The sequence below is a fragment of the Melanostigma gelatinosum genome (genome assembly GCF_949748355.1).
Source record: "Melanostigma gelatinosum genome assembly, chromosome: 1".
Taxonomy (NCBI): domain Eukaryota; kingdom Metazoa; phylum Chordata; class Actinopteri; order Perciformes; family Zoarcidae; genus Melanostigma; species Melanostigma gelatinosum.
Window position 1 is genome coordinate 21,384,922 of NC_136634.1, and position 19,115 is coordinate 21,404,036.

Sequence of the window (19,115 nt, forward strand, 5' to 3'; positions counted from 1 at the left end):
CAAATTGGAACTCTTTGCAAAACATTTGTATTCTAAAAAAGGGGAGATATAGACAAAAAAACATGTTTCGTAGCTACAAAGCACAAGAAAGATTATCTTTTTAGAATATTACAGGATCGTTGTTGTTGTAATACCCACGTTCATTTTTGACTGTTTTATTTCTACGTGTTACTGCAAGAATCCCCAGATCTACACTTCTTCTTCCAAGCCACTCACATGACCTTTTGACTCACTTTGTTTTTTTGTTTTTTTGACCCCGCCCCATCCTATCCAGGAACCTATCATCGCTCTTCGTTATGTTTTTGTGTCCCCCCACCCATCTTTTTTTATTCATCTTTTGCTATTTTTATTTCAATTCTTTTTTTTAAAGCTATTATCTCAACAGCATCTATGTAGAGCTTCTTTTTTATTTTTCATTTTCATGAATTAACTGGTCTCTTTATACAAAGGCTTGAGTATCTCATGCTATCTGTGTCAGGGTTTTAGGAGGAGGAGGAGAGGAGGGAGGGAGGAGGGGGAGAGAGGGGTTGGAAAGAGAGGAGAGGCCCTTTCACCCCAAAATCAGGATGTTAGGGCACCATGCAGAAAGAAGGCAAAAAGAGAGAGACGGTTGGAGGTGAGAGAAGTAAAGGCATGGTGGTGGTGTGTAAATGAAGAGAGAAAGAGAGAGAGTGGCATGTGTAGGACGGGTGATCAATCAATAAATAAATTAACAAAATGAATCAACCGTTATCAAACCCGGACTGAGTTTCCTCGCACGAAGAATGTTAGCAGGTCTAGAGGTTATAACAGTGAGGAAGGTAGAGTTATAACGATGTGCACTTGCTTCTAAAAGCGTAGCAATCTACAGTACAGTACCTCTGTTCTATGGCACTGATAGGACATTTAGCACATTTCCTATTGGCTCTGAAGCTCGGCCACGACCGGCGGTTGGTGAATGGCGAAGGCCAGGTTTGGGAAACAGGAAAGCTTCACTTCCTGTTGATGAAAACCGGATTGTGGGGAGTAAAATCATACAACGTACTCAAAATCAAAAAGGGAAATTGACAACAAACATCTTGGCTAATGTAAACAAAAGACGAATGTTAAAATACGTGTTGTCAGTTTCAGCAGGTCTCGAGAGGTTTTTTTAAGGTTTTCGCCGACCTGTCAGGTGTTTTTTAGTGCTATCGACATTTTCACATATTTCCGCCAAAAATGTTATTACATCACTACTATAGCAAAAAAACAAAACAAAATAAGACACAAATAAAATATGTCAAGGTGAGGCAAAATGTGAATACAAATCAGTGTACAGACTGATACCCATGTAATAAATATACACACGATCAACAAAAATGAAACATAAGTCATATTCATAGCAATAATAATTAAAAAAAACTCCAAAAAAAAGGTACATGATTTGTTTTTGTTAACAACAAAAGACACAGCTGAGAAAGAAAAAGAGAGGAGGATGGGGGGGGTGGGGGGGGGTGCAGGCTTTCATTGACTTTGTTCAAGAAGTTTTCAAGGCTTCAGGTTTCGTGTTTTCTACTAAAACAAATTAGTTTGCTTGGCAGCAGGCCAAATGCCATCAGGAGGAGGAGTCGGAGCGTGAGGAGAAGAGACAAGAACTAAAAACATTATATATATATATATATATATATATATATATATATATATATATATATATATATATATATATATATATATATATATATGTATGCCTATTTTTTAAAATGATCCTCATTATTAATATGTACCTAGTTGCATTTTTCTTTCTTTTTTCTTTAAATAATCAGCAGAATCATCATCATTTCCACAGCAGTGTCAAAGGAACAGGAACGAGGTGGGAGGAGGACAGGAGGGGCGAGAGAGAATAGGGGACAAAAAAGGGGGGAGGATATTACGGGGTGTGTGGGCGAGCTCAATACAAGCCACACCCTCGGAGGTTGTTGGCGATGATGATGTCGGTCACAGCGTCAAACACCACTTGGATGTTTCCTGTATCCGTGGCGCAGGTCAAGTGACAGTAGATTTCCTTATTTGGAGAGCGATTCTTGCTCTCGAACTGTGCTTGGATGTAAGCTGCTGCGTCGTCGTAGGTATTGGGTCCTGGAGAGAGAAGAGAGAGAGACGGAGAAAATCATAGATGACACAGTTCTCATGCAATAGAATTGTTAAAATGAGTTTGTTAACGCGGAGGGTAACTTTGCACAGAGATCCTCGTCTGATATCTGCTGCTATTTGGACCCATCAAGACTGAAACTCTTCACTTGTACTTCTAAATTGAAAAAGATCCGACGCTTATAACAGTAATATCATTTCTCCCTCGTCGGTTTAACAATATTATTCTCAGAGGCTCCTCGCGGAAAGGTAAGGGAGGAGGTGACAAGGGAAGCGCGAAACAGATACATGTCAGATAGACTTACTGTGATTATCAAGGCAGTTCGAAAAAAAAAAAAAAAAAAGCATGAAAGCCAGAAATGCACAGGACTGTGTGAGAGGCCTGCATGTGTGTGTGAAGAGGGCAGGAGACAGCTCTCACTTGCCATCTCCTCTCTCCTCTCTTCATGGCTGACCAAGCGCGACTGTCTCCGGCTCTCTTGACTACCAATCCCTTCCTTTTCACTGACTCGCACCTCCTCCTCGCAGCTTCTATTTCAGCCTCTCTCACTCCTTTTCTTCCATGCTTTTAAACACAGTAAAGTAAATCTTCACGTATATATCGCTCTTTTCCAATCAAGGCTACACAGTTCTTCTAACAGGCAACATCAAACATTTGGTTTTTGATGCGCTCTCCTGCAAAAACCGGATCAATTCAAACTGGCTCAATGCTGTAAACAGCTGCTCTGATTAATACTGCCACATTTCTCAGAATGCTTTACAACTCGGTAACAGTTAACGCCCAGCTTGTTCCTCACAGCTCCGGAGTTACAACGCAGAACAAAGCAATCTGCTGTATCAAGCAGCTGTTGATCAATGTCCAGAAACACCGCAGAGGTTTTAGAAAGCTACTGTATTTAGCTTCTGGGAATCACATTAAGATCAGACAGCTGGTATTTATTCCTACATCATGTCTTTTTAACTAGTGCTCCTCTCTTTAACCCTTCCTCATATAGTATCACCTCAAATTCACTCTTTATATTGGCTGTCAAGCAGTTTTAGAACATCAGATTTGAAGTTTAAGGGATATAGGACAGGGTATGACATGTTTATTATTTTCCTGCTGAATAATATATGAGAATATTGACCACGCTCATGTCGGTATGGGAAATATCAATATATATAACAGCCACTTAGCTGAGCATAAAAACATGGAAAGAGGAACAAGCCAGTGTCACTGGTTTGCAGCTTTTTGTGTTTTCTAAGAAATCGATTTTTGTGCACCTGTCAAGTTTGGTTGCTGCTGTGTTTTGAGAGCTGCTATTTCTCACCTATGCACTCAGGAAAACTGTCACTTTTATTTTTTTGTTCTACCTGTGTATTCGGGGAAGCAGATGCTGAGCATAGATTTCTTGATCTTCTCTGCAAACAGATCCTTCTTGTTGAGGAAGAGGATGATGGAGGTGTCGATAAAGAACTTGTTGTTGCAGATTGAGTCGAAAAGCATCAGAGACTCGTGCATGCGATTCTGCGGAGGAGGACAGAAGAAGGGGGGGGGGAGAAATGGAATGAAAGAGGATGGATGAGAGATTAAGGGAACAGGTGACAAAATAAAGAGGATTAAACGGAGAGAATAAAGTGGAAAGAGGAGAAAGGGAGGGGTAAAAGCAAATGAATGATGATAAAGAGAGAAGAGGAAAGAAGGGAAACATTATTGTCACGGTCACATTTCAAACTCGACACAAATGAGCCAAATACTATTATACACAGAAAGAGAGACCAGCAGTTACACACCCCCCTCTCTCTCTCTTTCCAATTAAAACTTTAGCAAAAGAGAAACAAGCGAGATATCACTTTTCTGCACAATTATTGCTGCTGCGTCTTTAATTAAATGAAGTGCAACATGCATGCATGTTACGCAGTCAGACAAAGATTGCAACTGAGGAGTGGTTTCTTTGTCTCACACACACATACTGACAAGAAACAAGTTTGCTAAGTGGGCCTGTTCAGGAAATTCTTTCCAACGTTTAAAATAAATAATCACAGTTTCGGAAAACACAGAGTAAGATGGAAGGAGGGAAAAAAAAAAAAAAATCGACACGCATCCTCAGTAATTTCATTTGAAATAGGGCAGAAAAATAATCACACATATCAAGTTACTCATGTGGTGCTTTATTGTTGTTTCTCTTATGTATAAATACAACTTTTAATAAATTATCACAGCAGTGAGGAGGATGGAGCAGATACTTTTGACTTACAGCGCTCAGTAAGATACACCACACACACACACACACACATACACACACACGCGCAGAACCACAATAAACAGGACTGTATATTTGGCTGCAGGGGATCTGTACAGTACAGACGGGACCTTGGCTGGTATTGAGAGAGGGGTTAAATGACGCAGACGTTGGAGGGTTGAAGGGTAAAATAGCTGCAGCAGTAAGAGTTGAGAGCATGATGAGCGCGAGGACTTTTACCAGCTCTGCCTCCTTCATTCTGCACGAGTTCATTACGGTCATGTGCCCTGCAGGCTTCCTGAATGCTCCAGCAGTGGAGCAGGAGAAGCTTAAGTGCTCTTTTTGTTGAGTGGCAGCTGGACATGTTATTGGACGACTCAAAAGCATTTCCAGGTAAAACTCTATTTCAAAACTTTAGGCGTAAATAAGTCATTGTGGGATTTCAGAAATTGTTCATGTTGCTAAGGCATTGAGTGGCTCATGGTGCTAACATTTCTTTTGTGCCACCACCTGCTGCCCAGATATAATCGGACCGTTGTGAATGAACCACTGATTGTACTATTCACATCAGACCCATCCACCTAAAATACATTTAAAAAACCCTTACCCATAAACCCTCTCTAGCATGACCTTAGACTACATTACCCACACATCTCTCCTTCCTTGCAGCATATAGGAGTCCATTATTTATCACTGGGACTTAAACTACATTACCCACTAACCTCTCAGCATTGCCCCTTGTGTAATTTCTCCATTTCTTGCTTTAGAGCCAATATATATGGTCCAATTACTGTACATCCTGGTATGCTATCAGCATGTTAAATGGCAACATTGCGCAGCAAAATCAGTCAATTAATCCTGATGGCAACGGTACAATTGCTGGACTCTCTCAGAAGAGAGGAGTAAAAACGCACAAACGTGAGTTTGGTGAACTCTGACACAACAATCCTGTTTTCAGGTGTCTGCAAGGTCATTTCAATACTGTATAAAACTAGGATTAACCCCCAAAAAAGGCATTTATTAAAGTATACTGTATATGATACGTAGCAATTGATTTAAATATGCAAAAACACAGTTATGGCCCATTGAATTCACCTTTAAATGCATCGGATATGACACTGAAGGACATTGCACAGCAGAAACCAGGATACACGCTGTTCTGCTCTGCAGCCTGAGGTTAAGGCATGAAAGGAGTTGGAAGACAAAGCTGGAACAGTGCAGTATGCAGCCACAGCCGCCCCGAAGGCGCATACAAACGTAGGCGTGTCCTTTCTACTGCATGTGAACTGGAGCTTGCAAACTAACGGCAGATGAAATTTTTACCCAGCTTATTGTTCCACAGCTCATGTCTTCTGCTGGTTTGGCTTTCAGGCTAAAAATCATATCGCTAAATGAATCGGGGAAACAAATTAATTAAAAAAAAATTAAAAAAGGGTGTATGATGCTCAACCAAATTGTTAATACAACAAATGCTGATTTAAAGATGTTTTCAGTGACAGGGTAAAGTCGTAAACTGTGCTGCTTTCGAAATAACCTCTTTGAAAGGCTCAGCCTGTTTGGCTTCTATGCAAATTACAAATAAAAGTCCCACGTAACCACTGACTGAAGATTCATAGAAATCTTTTATGTGGACTTATGCTGACATTGTTTCAGGACAACAGCGTTTGATGTTTTATGTTAATTTAAAGTCACATCTCCAAAGGTGATGCAGTAGGATCGTTTAACGTTCCCATTATGTATTAAATGTAATAAGTCAGAGGAGAAGACTTTCAGCCGCGGTCCTCGTGTTTGGCAAACGAACATCTGAGGCTCTTTGGTTGGATATGGTGCTATTATTTGGCACGGGCAAGTAAGGTGACATTTTGAAGTCTCATGGGTGTGTTTATGTCTTCAGTGTGCGTTTGTGTTGAGGGCCTATGTGTGGAAAGGGTAGACAGGTGCCTTCTGGGTAATTAATCCACAGATACAGACTCCACCACAACCCCCCAGCGGGCTGATGTTGTATCTCACACAATACATAGACATGCATGTTTATACAGGCAGGCGCATGCGCACACGCACACGCACACACACACACTGATCAACAGCCTTAGGCAGCTCTCTAATTAGGGAAAGTTGGCAAAGATGCAGCGGGAAGAACCGATGACATCATCTACCCGTTCAAAAAATAAAATAAAAATAATCGCAGCTTGAAGCAGACAGGCCCTCGCTGTTTTAAGTGGAGGGAGGAGTGGAATGGAGCAAATGGCCTGCTCATGAATAAATAAAGAAGCTGGCTACCTCTGTTTGCCAGAGAGCTCTCATACCAGTGAAGCTGCAAACACACTCAGCTCAGTCAATTCAACAAAGTCCCACAGACAGAGACAACTCTACATGCTGCTTAGAAGGAGAGAAGGGAGGAGCTGGTGATACTTTCCTGGTATTATACGCATCTCTTTGGCTTTAATGTCAAGGCTCAATTTTGAACTGTTCCCACAAAATGCACACACCACTTTTCATTTCCGCTAAGCCGTGCACTACATCAAACCTCAATCGTCCAGCAGCTCTGGGGCGACTATCCAGCAGAAACGCAACTCGCTCAGCAGAAAGCTAAATATCGGGGCTAATAGTAACAAGGTAGACAATCTGGTCCCAGAGGACTATGTGTACCCACGAGCACACAATCGTTCAAAGCTCACCTCTGGCTTATTAAGGCAGAGAGGTGGACAATAAAGATGTTACACTGTGCAGCTCCACACAGTGGATGTTGTCCCTGGGCCCTATAAAATCAATGCTTACTCTGAGGCATTATCTTTGAATTGTCTGTTTGAGTCAGAACCATAACCTCTTGTAGCTGATCTATTGTGACACATGAATGCTGGAACATAAGAGGCTGAAATATCAATCCCAAAAGAATGCATCTGTGCTGTATCTTCAAATATTCGTCAAATATGTTTGTAGTTGAGGTAATATTGACCTAATTTGAGCAGGCTTTGGCTACATACAGGTACAGTTCGTGGGGCGCAATAGAGGCGGAACACATTGGCCAAAATGCAATCTGGAAACCAATTAGCTATCGTTAACGACGATTAAGCTTTTTATCAGCTAAAAAAAATAATCTGTAAACTGAGAAATCCTACACACGGAGGTTTTAAATTGGACACACTGGGCCTTTAAGTGCCATCAATTCAAAATACAGTGAACAAAAAGACATAAGAGTGTGACTGAGGAAAGGCTTTGATGTATTGACACGGATAGTCTGTTCTCAGTCCGTGTGTTTCTAAAAGGCCAGAGGACGGCAGGTCCTACATGTTGAATCATTATGTTAAGCAAGGCGTCACGTTTGATATGGAACTACAAAATGAGTAATATTAAACCAATGAATGAGACATCGTTTTAACTAACACGAAATGAAACAAATATGATAAAATACAGAAAGTAAAAATACAATTTTCAATGATCTAACAATAATTAAAACTGACATGTTATTTCATGACATATTTTTGAAATGTATTTATTTTTAAGTATATTTTTTCATGTCTCTAATGATAGTGCAAAGCGCTACAGGTTACCTGGGGACATTATCTGTGATGTTAAATTGGTGAAAATCTGCCATGTTGGTATTTTTTCAACATATTTCGCCGTTACGCAGAGCCTCGATATGATATCCGTGGGGGCTTAATACTAGGCCCATGCAAATGGAGCTTTACTCTTACTGTTGCTTTGCCCTCTCTCACATCATGTGGTCCAAGCCTCTCAGCAACTGCTTTTACAAATAAAAAAAATGAAACGTTTTATTGTGAAAATACACACTTCATAATAATGAGTTAAGTTTGATTTTTTTTCTAATAATTTCACAATGATGCTTCATCTTTTCTTACAGTATTTATGAATATGATGATTCAGTTGCTGCATAAATACGGAGTATTTTGGAGCTCCGTAGTGCAACTATGCAGTCAGACACTCTGCAGCTCCTTCAGAGCAGGACTGTCATCAGGAAACAGAACAAAACCAATTACACAACAAATGCAACAAAATGAAGACGGTGCGCACAAAAGCTATTTCACACAACGTATACAGAAACACTTTTTTTTTTTTGCTGATGACTTCACTTTAAATTTCTTCTGAGAAAGCTGGACACTTGTCAACACTTTAACATGACATGCTCATCATAAAGTCTGAGGAGCATCCTTCTGATGTAAACTTGGAGTGACCTGAGCTTGACCCTGACTAGTTAAACAGCATACTTACATCGTCACTTTCACGTTGGCCCTTCGTGTAACTAAGGCACAAGTCTAAGGCAAAGAAGATTGGCAACTCCTATTTAAATTTAAATGATTAGAAATACTTTGGGGTAGAGGAGTGATTCCCATTACACCAGTTTGGTGGACTGCTGGTGAACCCTTATAAGATGGCTGCTGTTAATTAGCAGCCAGTCCAGTTCTTTGAGTAAGGAGGTGCTGCATGAACAAACAAGTCTCAGGAACCTTATATCCCCGGAGAGTCGACAGGAGCTATTGTGCAGGATGTCTGCAGCACGGCGGCAAAAGATTTGGAGTTTAGCGACAACTAAATGCACGGAGCGACTGGAAATTGCGGTCGGTTCTTCTTAAGGAGGAAGTCAAATACATTAGAAGAAGTCTCAACCAATCACTCGACCAATCAATACATTAATTAAGAGTCAAGCCTTACAATAAAGCAGTATGGGGACATCATAAACACAGCCCGTGCCCCATCGTTGACTGGCTATCATATGATTACATCACTGACACGGGCCACACATAATATGTGCTACGAACTGGTACGGTAAACACAAGTCAAACATCTGTCATCCATTGGCTAACATTTAATGTCTTCGTCAGTACAGGCCACACCCCCGCAGGTTATTTGCTATGATGACGTCAGTGACGGCATCAAAGACAAACTGGATGTTGTTGGTGTCGGTAGCGCAGGTCACATGGGAGTAGACTTCTTTGCTGGGTGACTTGTTCTTGCTCTCGTACTGACACTTAATGTGGTCTATTCCCTCCAAGTAAGTGTCTGGACCTGAGGATAGAGAAAGGACATATAGTGGGAGTCAGGTGAAGGCTTACGAGCTGCTGTCATGTGGACCTTTATTACATCAGTGGGCTAACCTACAGCACATTCACCGCATCAGCAATATTTCATGATATTTTCTGAAAACACAACCTTTGACTTTCTAGCTCGGCACACATTTGCTGAGGTGTGCAGAGGGCTGTGCATCTTGCTTTTGTTGACAAAGTCTGTTTCTGAATACTGCCAATGTATCATCGTTTTTTATAGAGGAACAGTACATGACTGTGACAGATATTAGGTCCTACAGCCAAAAGGATGGAATGGTGAGTCAAACTGCATACCGATTCATTTCACAGCAGTGCCAAATCTAATGTATGACCTTTTAGCTCAAGTCCATTATAAACTGTGAGAGTTAAGTTATGCTTGTAATGCAAAGCGTTTGCCACGCAGTCAAGCGCCTTCATTTGTTATAACACTGTTGAAATGAGTCTGATCTCAGTGATTGGAGTAATTTTTTTTTACATCTACTTGGCTCTGAGCCATGAGCAGCACTGTGGTTTTTCCTGTCTGCTTCAGCAGCAACTCCATCAGAATAGGCTCAAAGTCTGGCCATGGAAAAGGATGAAGAGAAGAAGAGAAGCGGAAACAGGTTTGGAATTCTAATTCTCTCTTTCTCACAGTCTTGCTGTTTTGGTTTCTCTCCATCTTGCTTTCCCACAGTGTTGCTTTGTTCATTTTTTTACTTTCTCTTTTTCTCACACTCTTGCTCTCTCCGGCTTTCTCACGTTGTCTTATCTCTGATTTTCTCTCGTATCTAGACGAGCACACTCCAGCTCCTGTCCGTTGGACTCCGGGTGACACTCTTGATAATATTCACTCTTTCACTGATTCACTTCTTTGACTACCATCTTTGTTTCCTTCCATTCTGAGCCTAAATAAACCAAACTACAGGAGGTACAAATACTAAGTTACAAATACTATACTTGTAACCATTATAACTGAAATGTAAAAAGGAAAGCAAAACTAACAACTTAGCTGGAAAATGTGTGGTCGAAAGAGGGCATGTATGAATGAGTAATTCTATCCACAGATCACTGAGATCAGATCAACACGTTCATTTGACGAAATATATTTAAAAAAAGGTTCATGTCATTGTCTTTCGAAGCAGTGACCCAATCCCAAAGCACGTTAGAGCTGTAAAGTCTTAAAGATAGGACTCTTTGCCTTTCCTTCACTCTTTCTTTGTAAATACTGAGAAGGGGAAGCTCTTCCTCAGCAGCTACAGTGCCTACTAGTGTTCATACAATAATGCAGTTCATAGTGTGAACTAACAATAAAATATCACTGTCGAGTGCATCGATATGTACCAGTGTACTCAGGGAAGCAGATGGACAGTGGAGACTTGGTGATCTTGCGTTCAAAGATGTCCTTCTTGTTCAGGAAGAGAATGATAGCGGTTTCCTTAAACCACTTGTTGTTACAGATGGACTCAAACAGCTTCAAAGACTCGTGCATGCGGTTCTGTAAAAGAGACATTACCAAGGGTTAAAAGGGCTTCAAAACACAATCTTCTGCATGATCATCGTCGATGAACACACACGCACACACACAAAACACCCAGACAAGCATACGTGCAAATGTGCTCAGAAAACACACGCACACAAGAAGGCAAATCCAGAACACACATACTACATACACACCACTAAAACACAAAGAGGAACTGGGTCAATTAAAACGAGAAAGCAGAACAGAAGTACTGAGGAGTTCCTCTTGTCTACGGACACACCATTTCCTGCTGCATGTTGAGTGTGTATATCTGTGTGCATGTGCGTAGATCAACACATCAGTAACAACAGGTATTAGTAAGCTGAATGTTGTAGCTGAGTTAAACAAAGCCATGCCCTACTAGTGGTTAAGCTGTGAGTGAATACATAGCGTAAAGGTGCCGTGTGGAGGTTCTTGACCACTAGGGGCACCAAAGAGCAATGCTTAGAAAAGACGGTCTCTGTAGCGAGTGTTTCAGTCATTCTGTCACATGTACTTGAGGAAAGAACTTGCTCGCCGCGAGCAGAGGTTTGTGTATTCTGCAGGAGGCAGAAACAGCTTGTGGAGGTAATGAACTATATCGGTTGCAGTGAACCAATGAAGGAGGTGAAGAAGAATAAGCACCCTGGTGTAAACGATGCACATTTTAATTAGCTTTGCAAATATTTTTAGGAGGTAGAACATTTGACATGTTTCTTAAGCCAGAAACACACAATGCCTCTCCGTGACAAACGTTGAATGTAAACAAAACAAAAACAGTGTTTACCATAAAAGCTCCACAGGGCGTGTAAAGCACTAATGCTGTATTTAAAGCAAGATTTAAGTCATAGATGAAGACACAACCTATTGGGAGGTTTCATACCTGTCTGTGGGTGGAGCATCTGTAGAAGATCTGACTGCTGATTGGTAAGAGAGGACAGTCGATGGCGAGAGTGACAGGAGGAGTGGAAGGAGCCAGAAATGCTGCAGGACGGAGTTTAGAGCAGGAACAGAAAATGCAAGGGACCCGCTCACCCACCCACGGCCTACGTCCTATATGACACCCGCTTTAACCCAAACACACATACAATATACATACACACCCCTAGTGCTGAAAAGAAAGTGTTTAGAGGCAGAAGTGTTCACCCAGAGCAGCTGGCATTACATAGCCTGCTTGTGTGACGTCTGTGTGTTTTCACAGAAACAAAACAAAGAGAGGCAGAGAAAAACACAATGCAAGCAGTTCTTAAATAGAAGGAAGGGAATTAAAAAGCAGAAGTAGTATGTGTTGTACTGTGTGTGTGTTTGTGTCCAAAAAGCACTTCGATATTTAGATCGACATGTACAGTCAAAACCTTTGGCATGGGGTCCGGTGAGGTGGTCTTTTACATTGTGTCCTCTCAAAAGGACAATAAACGGAAGGACCAAATTAAAAGTATGGAGCTTTTTTCCTATCTTTATTCAAGAGCGTGTTCTTTCATTTTGAGAGCACGACTCATTGATTTCACGTTCAGATTTTGTAATGCTTTCCCTCAAAACCTTGTCCTCACACTCAAATAGCCGTGGTGGTACCAATCTGGTGGCCTCCCCCTTCCTCTTAATACATCCATGGTCGGCCCACATTAACACATCCACTCGCTGTAACTATACTTAAGTCTTGTAGTTCCCTTCAGAGCTCAAACTAAACACACTCGGGCTGAAAGTGCTCTATTTACAGAGTCCGCAAACGTTAGCTTGATGCACAGCTAACGTCAGCTCTGCGTTAGCTCTGAGGGTTTTGGGGAGATCATTACGAAATCTGAACCTGAAATCTTGTGACTCATGCTCTCAAATTGAAAGAACATGGTCTTGTATGAAAAAATATCCGGAGAAAACATTCTGCCTCTGGCCCGCAGAGGCATAAACCAACACAAACAAAACAGAACAGCTGTTATGGGACCTCGTTAAATATCATACAGGTATTTCAAATATCAGGCTATCTGTGATCTGTCATTGAATTCAGTTTCCTAAAAAAAGAAAAGCCAAAGAAGGATTTCATTTCTTGAATGTTTTCTCTGGTGATGATAGTTGTAAAATGTTCTGACTGATGGCATCCGTTAAACATCAATGAAGTAAAAGTGGGATTTGTGAGCCAGTGGATTGTGCATGCAGGCGGTGGTGCTTTCAGAGTTTCAGTCAGCGCCATCACAAGTGTAGCGAACACTGCTACGTGTAGCTGCTATAAGCTCATAGACTCATTATGGGAAAGTGTCCATTTTAGCAGCGACGTGAATAAATGAATTGGTTAATTCATCCATTCCATTTGATGCCGCTATTTCAGGTCCAGGTCCTCATTAATTCAATTAATTATGTCATTGGGAATTATACTGCAGGGAAGAAGTGGGAAATGTGATATAATATTTAACAATCATATGATATATTGTCCCTACTGGCTTTCCATCATACTTTCATACATGGGAAATGTTTTCTACGTGGTATTAAAAAAGTCTGAACAATGTTAGTGAGCGTTGGGTATTGTCCTGATATGTTTCAGGAAGACAGTATCTTAGTTTTACTTGATGTTAAAATATCAATGTAAATGTCACTTATCTCTTACTAAGAGGCTAGTATACTCAGACCCTTAGTCTAGACAGGGGTAGTATCATTAGTATCATGGCAAATACAACTGGCATTCTAATTAAATTCATGGCTATCAGTGGTTTTAATGATCTACCCAGAGGAATAAACCATGACTTTATCGCTCTCATTACTGAGAATGAGGTGTTATCTTAAGGTCTTGACTGTAGAATATCTTTTCTGCACTACTACGTTTTACTTTCTGGATCGCATGCCATGACTGTCTGTGTCTGATAGCAGAACTGAGAGAGGATGTTGGTAGGGAAGGGGACGACAGAGGACTTTATCACGGATTACGATAAAAACACTCACAATAAGTAGATCGTGGACAATCTCCATTGTCGGGATACAATTGAATATCGTCAAGAGGGACTTGAAAGAGCTGCCTAGCTGACTTTCATGGAAGAGAAGTGAAATACAGAGCCTGATGTTTAAAATACCAGAATTAACATGAAAGAAAGAACAGAATCACACGTTATGTTTGTGTTCACTTTTTGCAGGGGGACCTTTATGATTTATGATTACCTTATGATTACCTCTTAAGATCATTTACGATTTGTTTGTATTTAACCCAAAAAGGGAGATGTTTGTACCATCTGTGATGCAATAAAAATATTTGTTTATTTACAAAATGAAAGCTAAAGTGTTATATTTGAGTGCCATTTCAAGAGTTTTTAAAGCACATTTTGATGATTAAGGGGATAATATCATTGCAGTCTGATCATTTGAGGTCTTTGCATATTTTACAATGAATTTCTCTCTGAAATTGTGAGTTTAGAAACACGCAATTGCTTTTTGAAGCAATGACTTTTAATGTTCCCTATAGAGGAGAAATGTTCTCCTATCAAACACGATAGCAGCCACACTCAAGTATTACCATGACTTTACATTGCCGACATTTGGACAACGCACCATTTAAAATGGACTCAGATATACGACACACACACACTAGAAGCTGTGTTTTGTGATGGATATTGCGTCTCTTCATCTGACTTTCTTCTGGTGCTCCCAGCTCAGGGGGAGGCTGGATGACATCTGCATGAATAGAGCAGCTACAGAGCAGTGTCCCAGCCCAGAATTCTCAGAGGAAACACCTCAGGCTTTATAAATAGCAGCGAGTGGCGTGCATTAAAATCAGCTCATTTGTACGCGGTCTTTACAGCCACATGGCAGGATGTGGCTTTTTGTTGAGGAAACGCTGAGCCGTGACTGTGTTTTACCTTGTCCAGAGCCTTACATTAACCAAATAACAGACAGGTCTACATGAGTAGTTTGTTTTGCCCCTCTCTACTTCTTAAAATCCTCACACAATCAATTTACAATAATTATAAAGAAAGAAAAAGGAATAAAGTCCTGCAAATTAAAGGTTTTTGATCACATATAATGTTGTATAATCAACTGATTCTCGAAATGATATTATATTTCTGTGTAAATGTAGTATTAAAGCTCTTTAAAATAGAAAGTAAGGTGAATACAGGCATCACATACCGACTGTATATCTCATAATTTACAGTCAGCGTGATTTGCCTTTAGAGCAACTTCGTGAGCAACCACACATGACCATCCCATTATTCAAAACGGCTCATTTGCTTTGGCCAGAATGCAACTTGTTTTGCAGTGTCAGCATAGGGAAGAACGATTTGCATGGAGAAAAATAATCTCCTCGGGTATTTTTCCATTGGAACCATCCAACAGCGGGTTTCACCAGAGAGAGAGAGAGCACTGTTGGATTAAGTGTTTTGTTAAACAAACAAGTTCAACAAGTATTTTGAATGTGGCCCTCTGCAGTAGTCCGTTGATTTATTTCCATGTTTGGTTGTGATATCGGAGGATGGTGTACCAAACTGAGACCAGATATTCAAATAGATGCAAAATGAGAGCTTATTATGTTTCTCTGTATGTACCAGTCATTCCTAAAGAAATCAGAAAAATATATGAAATGGAAATAACAATATTTAATAAAGTGGCTTAATTATTTATCAGCTCATCAAACAGCACCACAGATATTTATTCCGCCCTGTCTCAAGCTTTTACACAGGCTGTTTAACCTTTAATCTCATCTTAAACACCGTTTCTACACATAGAGCAAGCGTACACTCTCTTTAAACTAGCTGCTATATAGCCCGTGTCTGAATGTATTAGGGGACTATTACCCATGCTGTTGCACATCGCAAATCTATAAAATATCATTACTGATGCCATCTGACATAGTATCCTTTTAAAAGGTGTGCTCCGATATTTATAAATGGGTCGTGAGGCCACTAAGTGACAGAGAAACAGCATCAGTGAGACAGAGTGAGAGAGAAGATACACATGTGAACATCCGTCCTTACCGTGGTCTCGTCCTCATGCAGCACCTGGTCGTATCCGCTGAGCGCCACACAGAAAATGATAGCTGTGACATCCTCAAAACAGTGGATCCACTTCTTCCTCTCCGACCTCTGACCTCCCACATCAAACAGCCTGATGGACAGAGAGAGACAGCCGTGAATCAATACACACGTGTACACACACACACACACACACACACACAGAAGACAGTGTCTTCTCACTCACTTCTTACTTACTCTTATGTGCACTAATGATTAAACTGTACAATGAATGGTGCAATGTTTCAACTGTGCAATACTCTGCTTTTTAATTCTGCATTCATTGTATACTGTACATTTCAATACATATTCTTATTCTATTCTTATTAATACTATTTTTGCATTTATATTCAACATACTTAATAGATCCCACATCTCAGTATTGTGTATTTCTAAGTCCTTATTTTTATTATTTACTTATATTCTCAACATATACTGTGTTATATATTGTAGCATTGTGTACATCATTTCAGTTTTTTAATAATGGTTTATGCTCGTTTATAAGAGTAACTCTAACGTAACCCCCCCCCCCCCCCCCGGTGAAAAGTCTTCTGAAGTCTGGGAGCTTCTCAGTTGTGGTTGATTTATACTGTAGGTTCATTCATAAACTGGGACTATCTCTGGTTTCTGGCCCTAGTCCATAAAGTGGTTATATCTCGAGATATTGTCAACAGCTGACTTACTGTTTTATTACCCAAGCGTATGCTCAATAAGTCTCGTATGTTTCTAACCTTATATTTTCTTGTTCTGTGTTTGAAAGGCTCAGTCAGTCTCTCTGTATGCACAATGTGGGATCTCGTAAATTCTGCCGGTTTTCTTCTCATTGTAAGTTTGGATGTACCGCTGATGTTGCAATAAACGTACACATTTGTTGATGTCAAACGGTCTAAAGGCCATTCTGATTTGACCTTTCCCTTTTACGGGCCCGTTTCAGACACTCGGTTCATAAACTGTGTATCTGAGACCAGATGGACCTTTTCCAACTAAGTCAGTGATTCACCTCGTGTCTTCATAAGCTTGGAATGACCACTCTTACGTATAAGTTGTCATTTTGTGGTTTGTAGAGTACACTAGACCAGCGGTTCCCAAACTTTTTAGGCCACGCACCCCCTTCTACATCCCGACCGGGTTCACGCACCCCCAACCCCCCCCCCCCCACACACACACACCTTAAAAAAAAAAAGCAACAGAGCCGCATAAAAATCGGACGAATGAGAGAACATTTTGCTCGCGCGTGGCGTTTGTTTACAAGATAAAAAACACAAAAACTCTTCCTGCACCGTGCCTTCGAAAAGGTAACGGACGTAACGTTACGAAGGTAACGGACGATTGGCCAGATTGGCCACATCTGTAGGCTCGTCTACTTGCAGAGAGTAAAACTCACTCTTCTTCACGCGACCGACCAATGTAGCCAGGATGTCTTCGGACAAAGCATCGATGCGCGCGACAGTGTTGTTAGACACCGGGATCACGGCCAACTTTTTCGCTTCTCTCTCTCCAATCATACATTCCACCATCTCTTTAACATTTTTCCCTCTCCACCACCACCTCTCCTCCCTATTACGCGGCCAGAATACCACCACAACACGCCGCCTGTCTTCGGCAGAAATGCGCTCATCCACGCACGGGAACAACACCGAGTTGTAATATATACCTCCATAACACCCCGCCACTCTCGGCTCATACCTCCCCAGCAACGAGGCACATCACCCGGCCACAATACCTCCAGAATGTCCCCCGGGTGAAATCCGGGACTTGGTTTCATGGTTCCGAGTGGCGCGCGCTCACCCGTTGGCGCCGGGACGCGAGGTCTCCAGCCGCCCCCGCCGTGAGGCACCCGATCGTCAGGTCTGTCAGCCCTCGGAACAGGCCGCGGGTCAATAACTCGTGGGTGGCGGGGCAGAGGCGAGGCAGATCACAGAAAAATAATAAAGACTAAAGTACAGCAAAGATATGTTGATGAGAAGCGTATTTGTACGTCAAACACAAACGTAATCAGGGAGAAAATACGTTCGTGGTAAAACGTAATTGAGAATGCATTTTAGTTTTGGGGGAACGTAATTTTTAGGAGACAGGACTGCACCGCCATTACATTTTTCCTCTCGCGCACCCCCTAGAGGCAGCTCGCGCACCCCCAGGGGTGCGCGCACCCCACTTTGGGAATCCCTGCACTAGACAGACTACTACCAGAGACGAGTGCATCCAAAGTGAAGTGAACTCGGTTCCACATGTGATGGGTTTAATGGTGGGTAGGTTGATGGGTTACACCCAGTGCAGGAACACTGCAGTCTCCCACACACCGCCTGACTGCCAGTAACAGCAATTGAGCTGACAATATTTAGGCTTCTCAACGAAAACACGCCCAGCAGCACAACGCCTACTCAAACACAAGAGTAACAGTAGAACGCATCAGTCAGCAGAACTGGTGTTTAGGAGTGTTGTGTAATGTATCTGAACACACCATAAATAGTTGTGTGTGAGTGTGTGTGTGTGTGTGAGAATGATTGGGTCAGAAAGTGAAACACACATCAGTTGAAGTGTGATGGTGCATCCGTCCAGAAAAACAAGTGGTTCCACAGTTTATTAACCTCTCCGCTCTGTGCCTATCAATACTTCCGTATATATATATATATATATATATGTGTGTGTGTGTGTACGCACACACCAGAGGGGCAGAGATACATTAATTAAATTAGAGGTCAGAAAAAGATCTCCGCTTCTTTTCTCCTTCTTCCCTCTCCTCCTACCATCTGAACACACCCCTCCTCTTTGCCATCATCCCCACTGCTACTTGCTCTAATTGAATCAGATCTAGTTAAAATGACAGACAGTCGTAGCTATAGACACTTGTTTAAAGCGTTTCATCACATTCATTACAGACTGGAGTTTCTACATGGATAAGAGGAGCAGACAGGGCGATGGGTAAGAGGCAGCGCTTGTGCCAGTAAAATAAATGTCAATGTTATGAGTTAAAAACTGACCTGAAGTGGAGGTTTTTGAAGGTAAAGTGTGTCTCGACGATACCCGTGGTCTTCACTCGGGTCCTCAGGATGTCCTGCTCCGTGGGCTGGTAGTCTGGGGCACCGATCCGATCTAGGCTGTCCAGGTAGCTGCACAGACACGAAGACAGACACAGATTGCAAATCAGCAGCAGTCGTCTCCTAGTTTAGCGTGACAAGACGTGGTCGGCCTGTCAAGCGTTGGAGTTCTCCACATGCTGAAGTGGTGTACATGAGGCTGTAGTGATAGAGGTTCTGCATTT

The 19,115-nt window shown here is 41.5% G+C and overlaps 1 protein-coding gene across 2 annotated transcripts in view; it reads right to left on the reverse strand.

Moving 5' to 3' along the window:
- Positions 1 to 1,712: 1,712 nt before the first annotated feature.
- Positions 1,713 to 19,115, reverse strand: part of LOC306777364 (guanine nucleotide-binding protein G(o) subunit alpha) — an 83,618-nt gene continuing 66,215 nt past the window's right edge. The window contains exons 5-8 of one of the 2 annotated variants that reach the window (XM_079268448.1): positions 18,835 to 18,963; positions 15,818 to 15,947; positions 3,460 to 3,613; positions 1,713 to 2,094 (exon numbers count right to left, since the gene is read on the reverse strand). In XM_079268448.1, coding sequence (XP_079124574.1) covers positions 1,907 to 2,094; positions 3,460 to 3,613; positions 15,818 to 15,947; positions 18,835 to 18,963 — 601 coding nt within the window. In that variant the 3' untranslated portion in view covers positions 1,713 to 1,906. Of the gene's footprint in view, positions 2,095 to 3,459; positions 3,614 to 4,261; positions 9,354 to 10,711; positions 10,866 to 15,817; positions 15,948 to 18,834; positions 18,964 to 19,115 lie in introns of those variants that run through there. The other variant, XM_079268449.1, reaches the window with a different exon arrangement.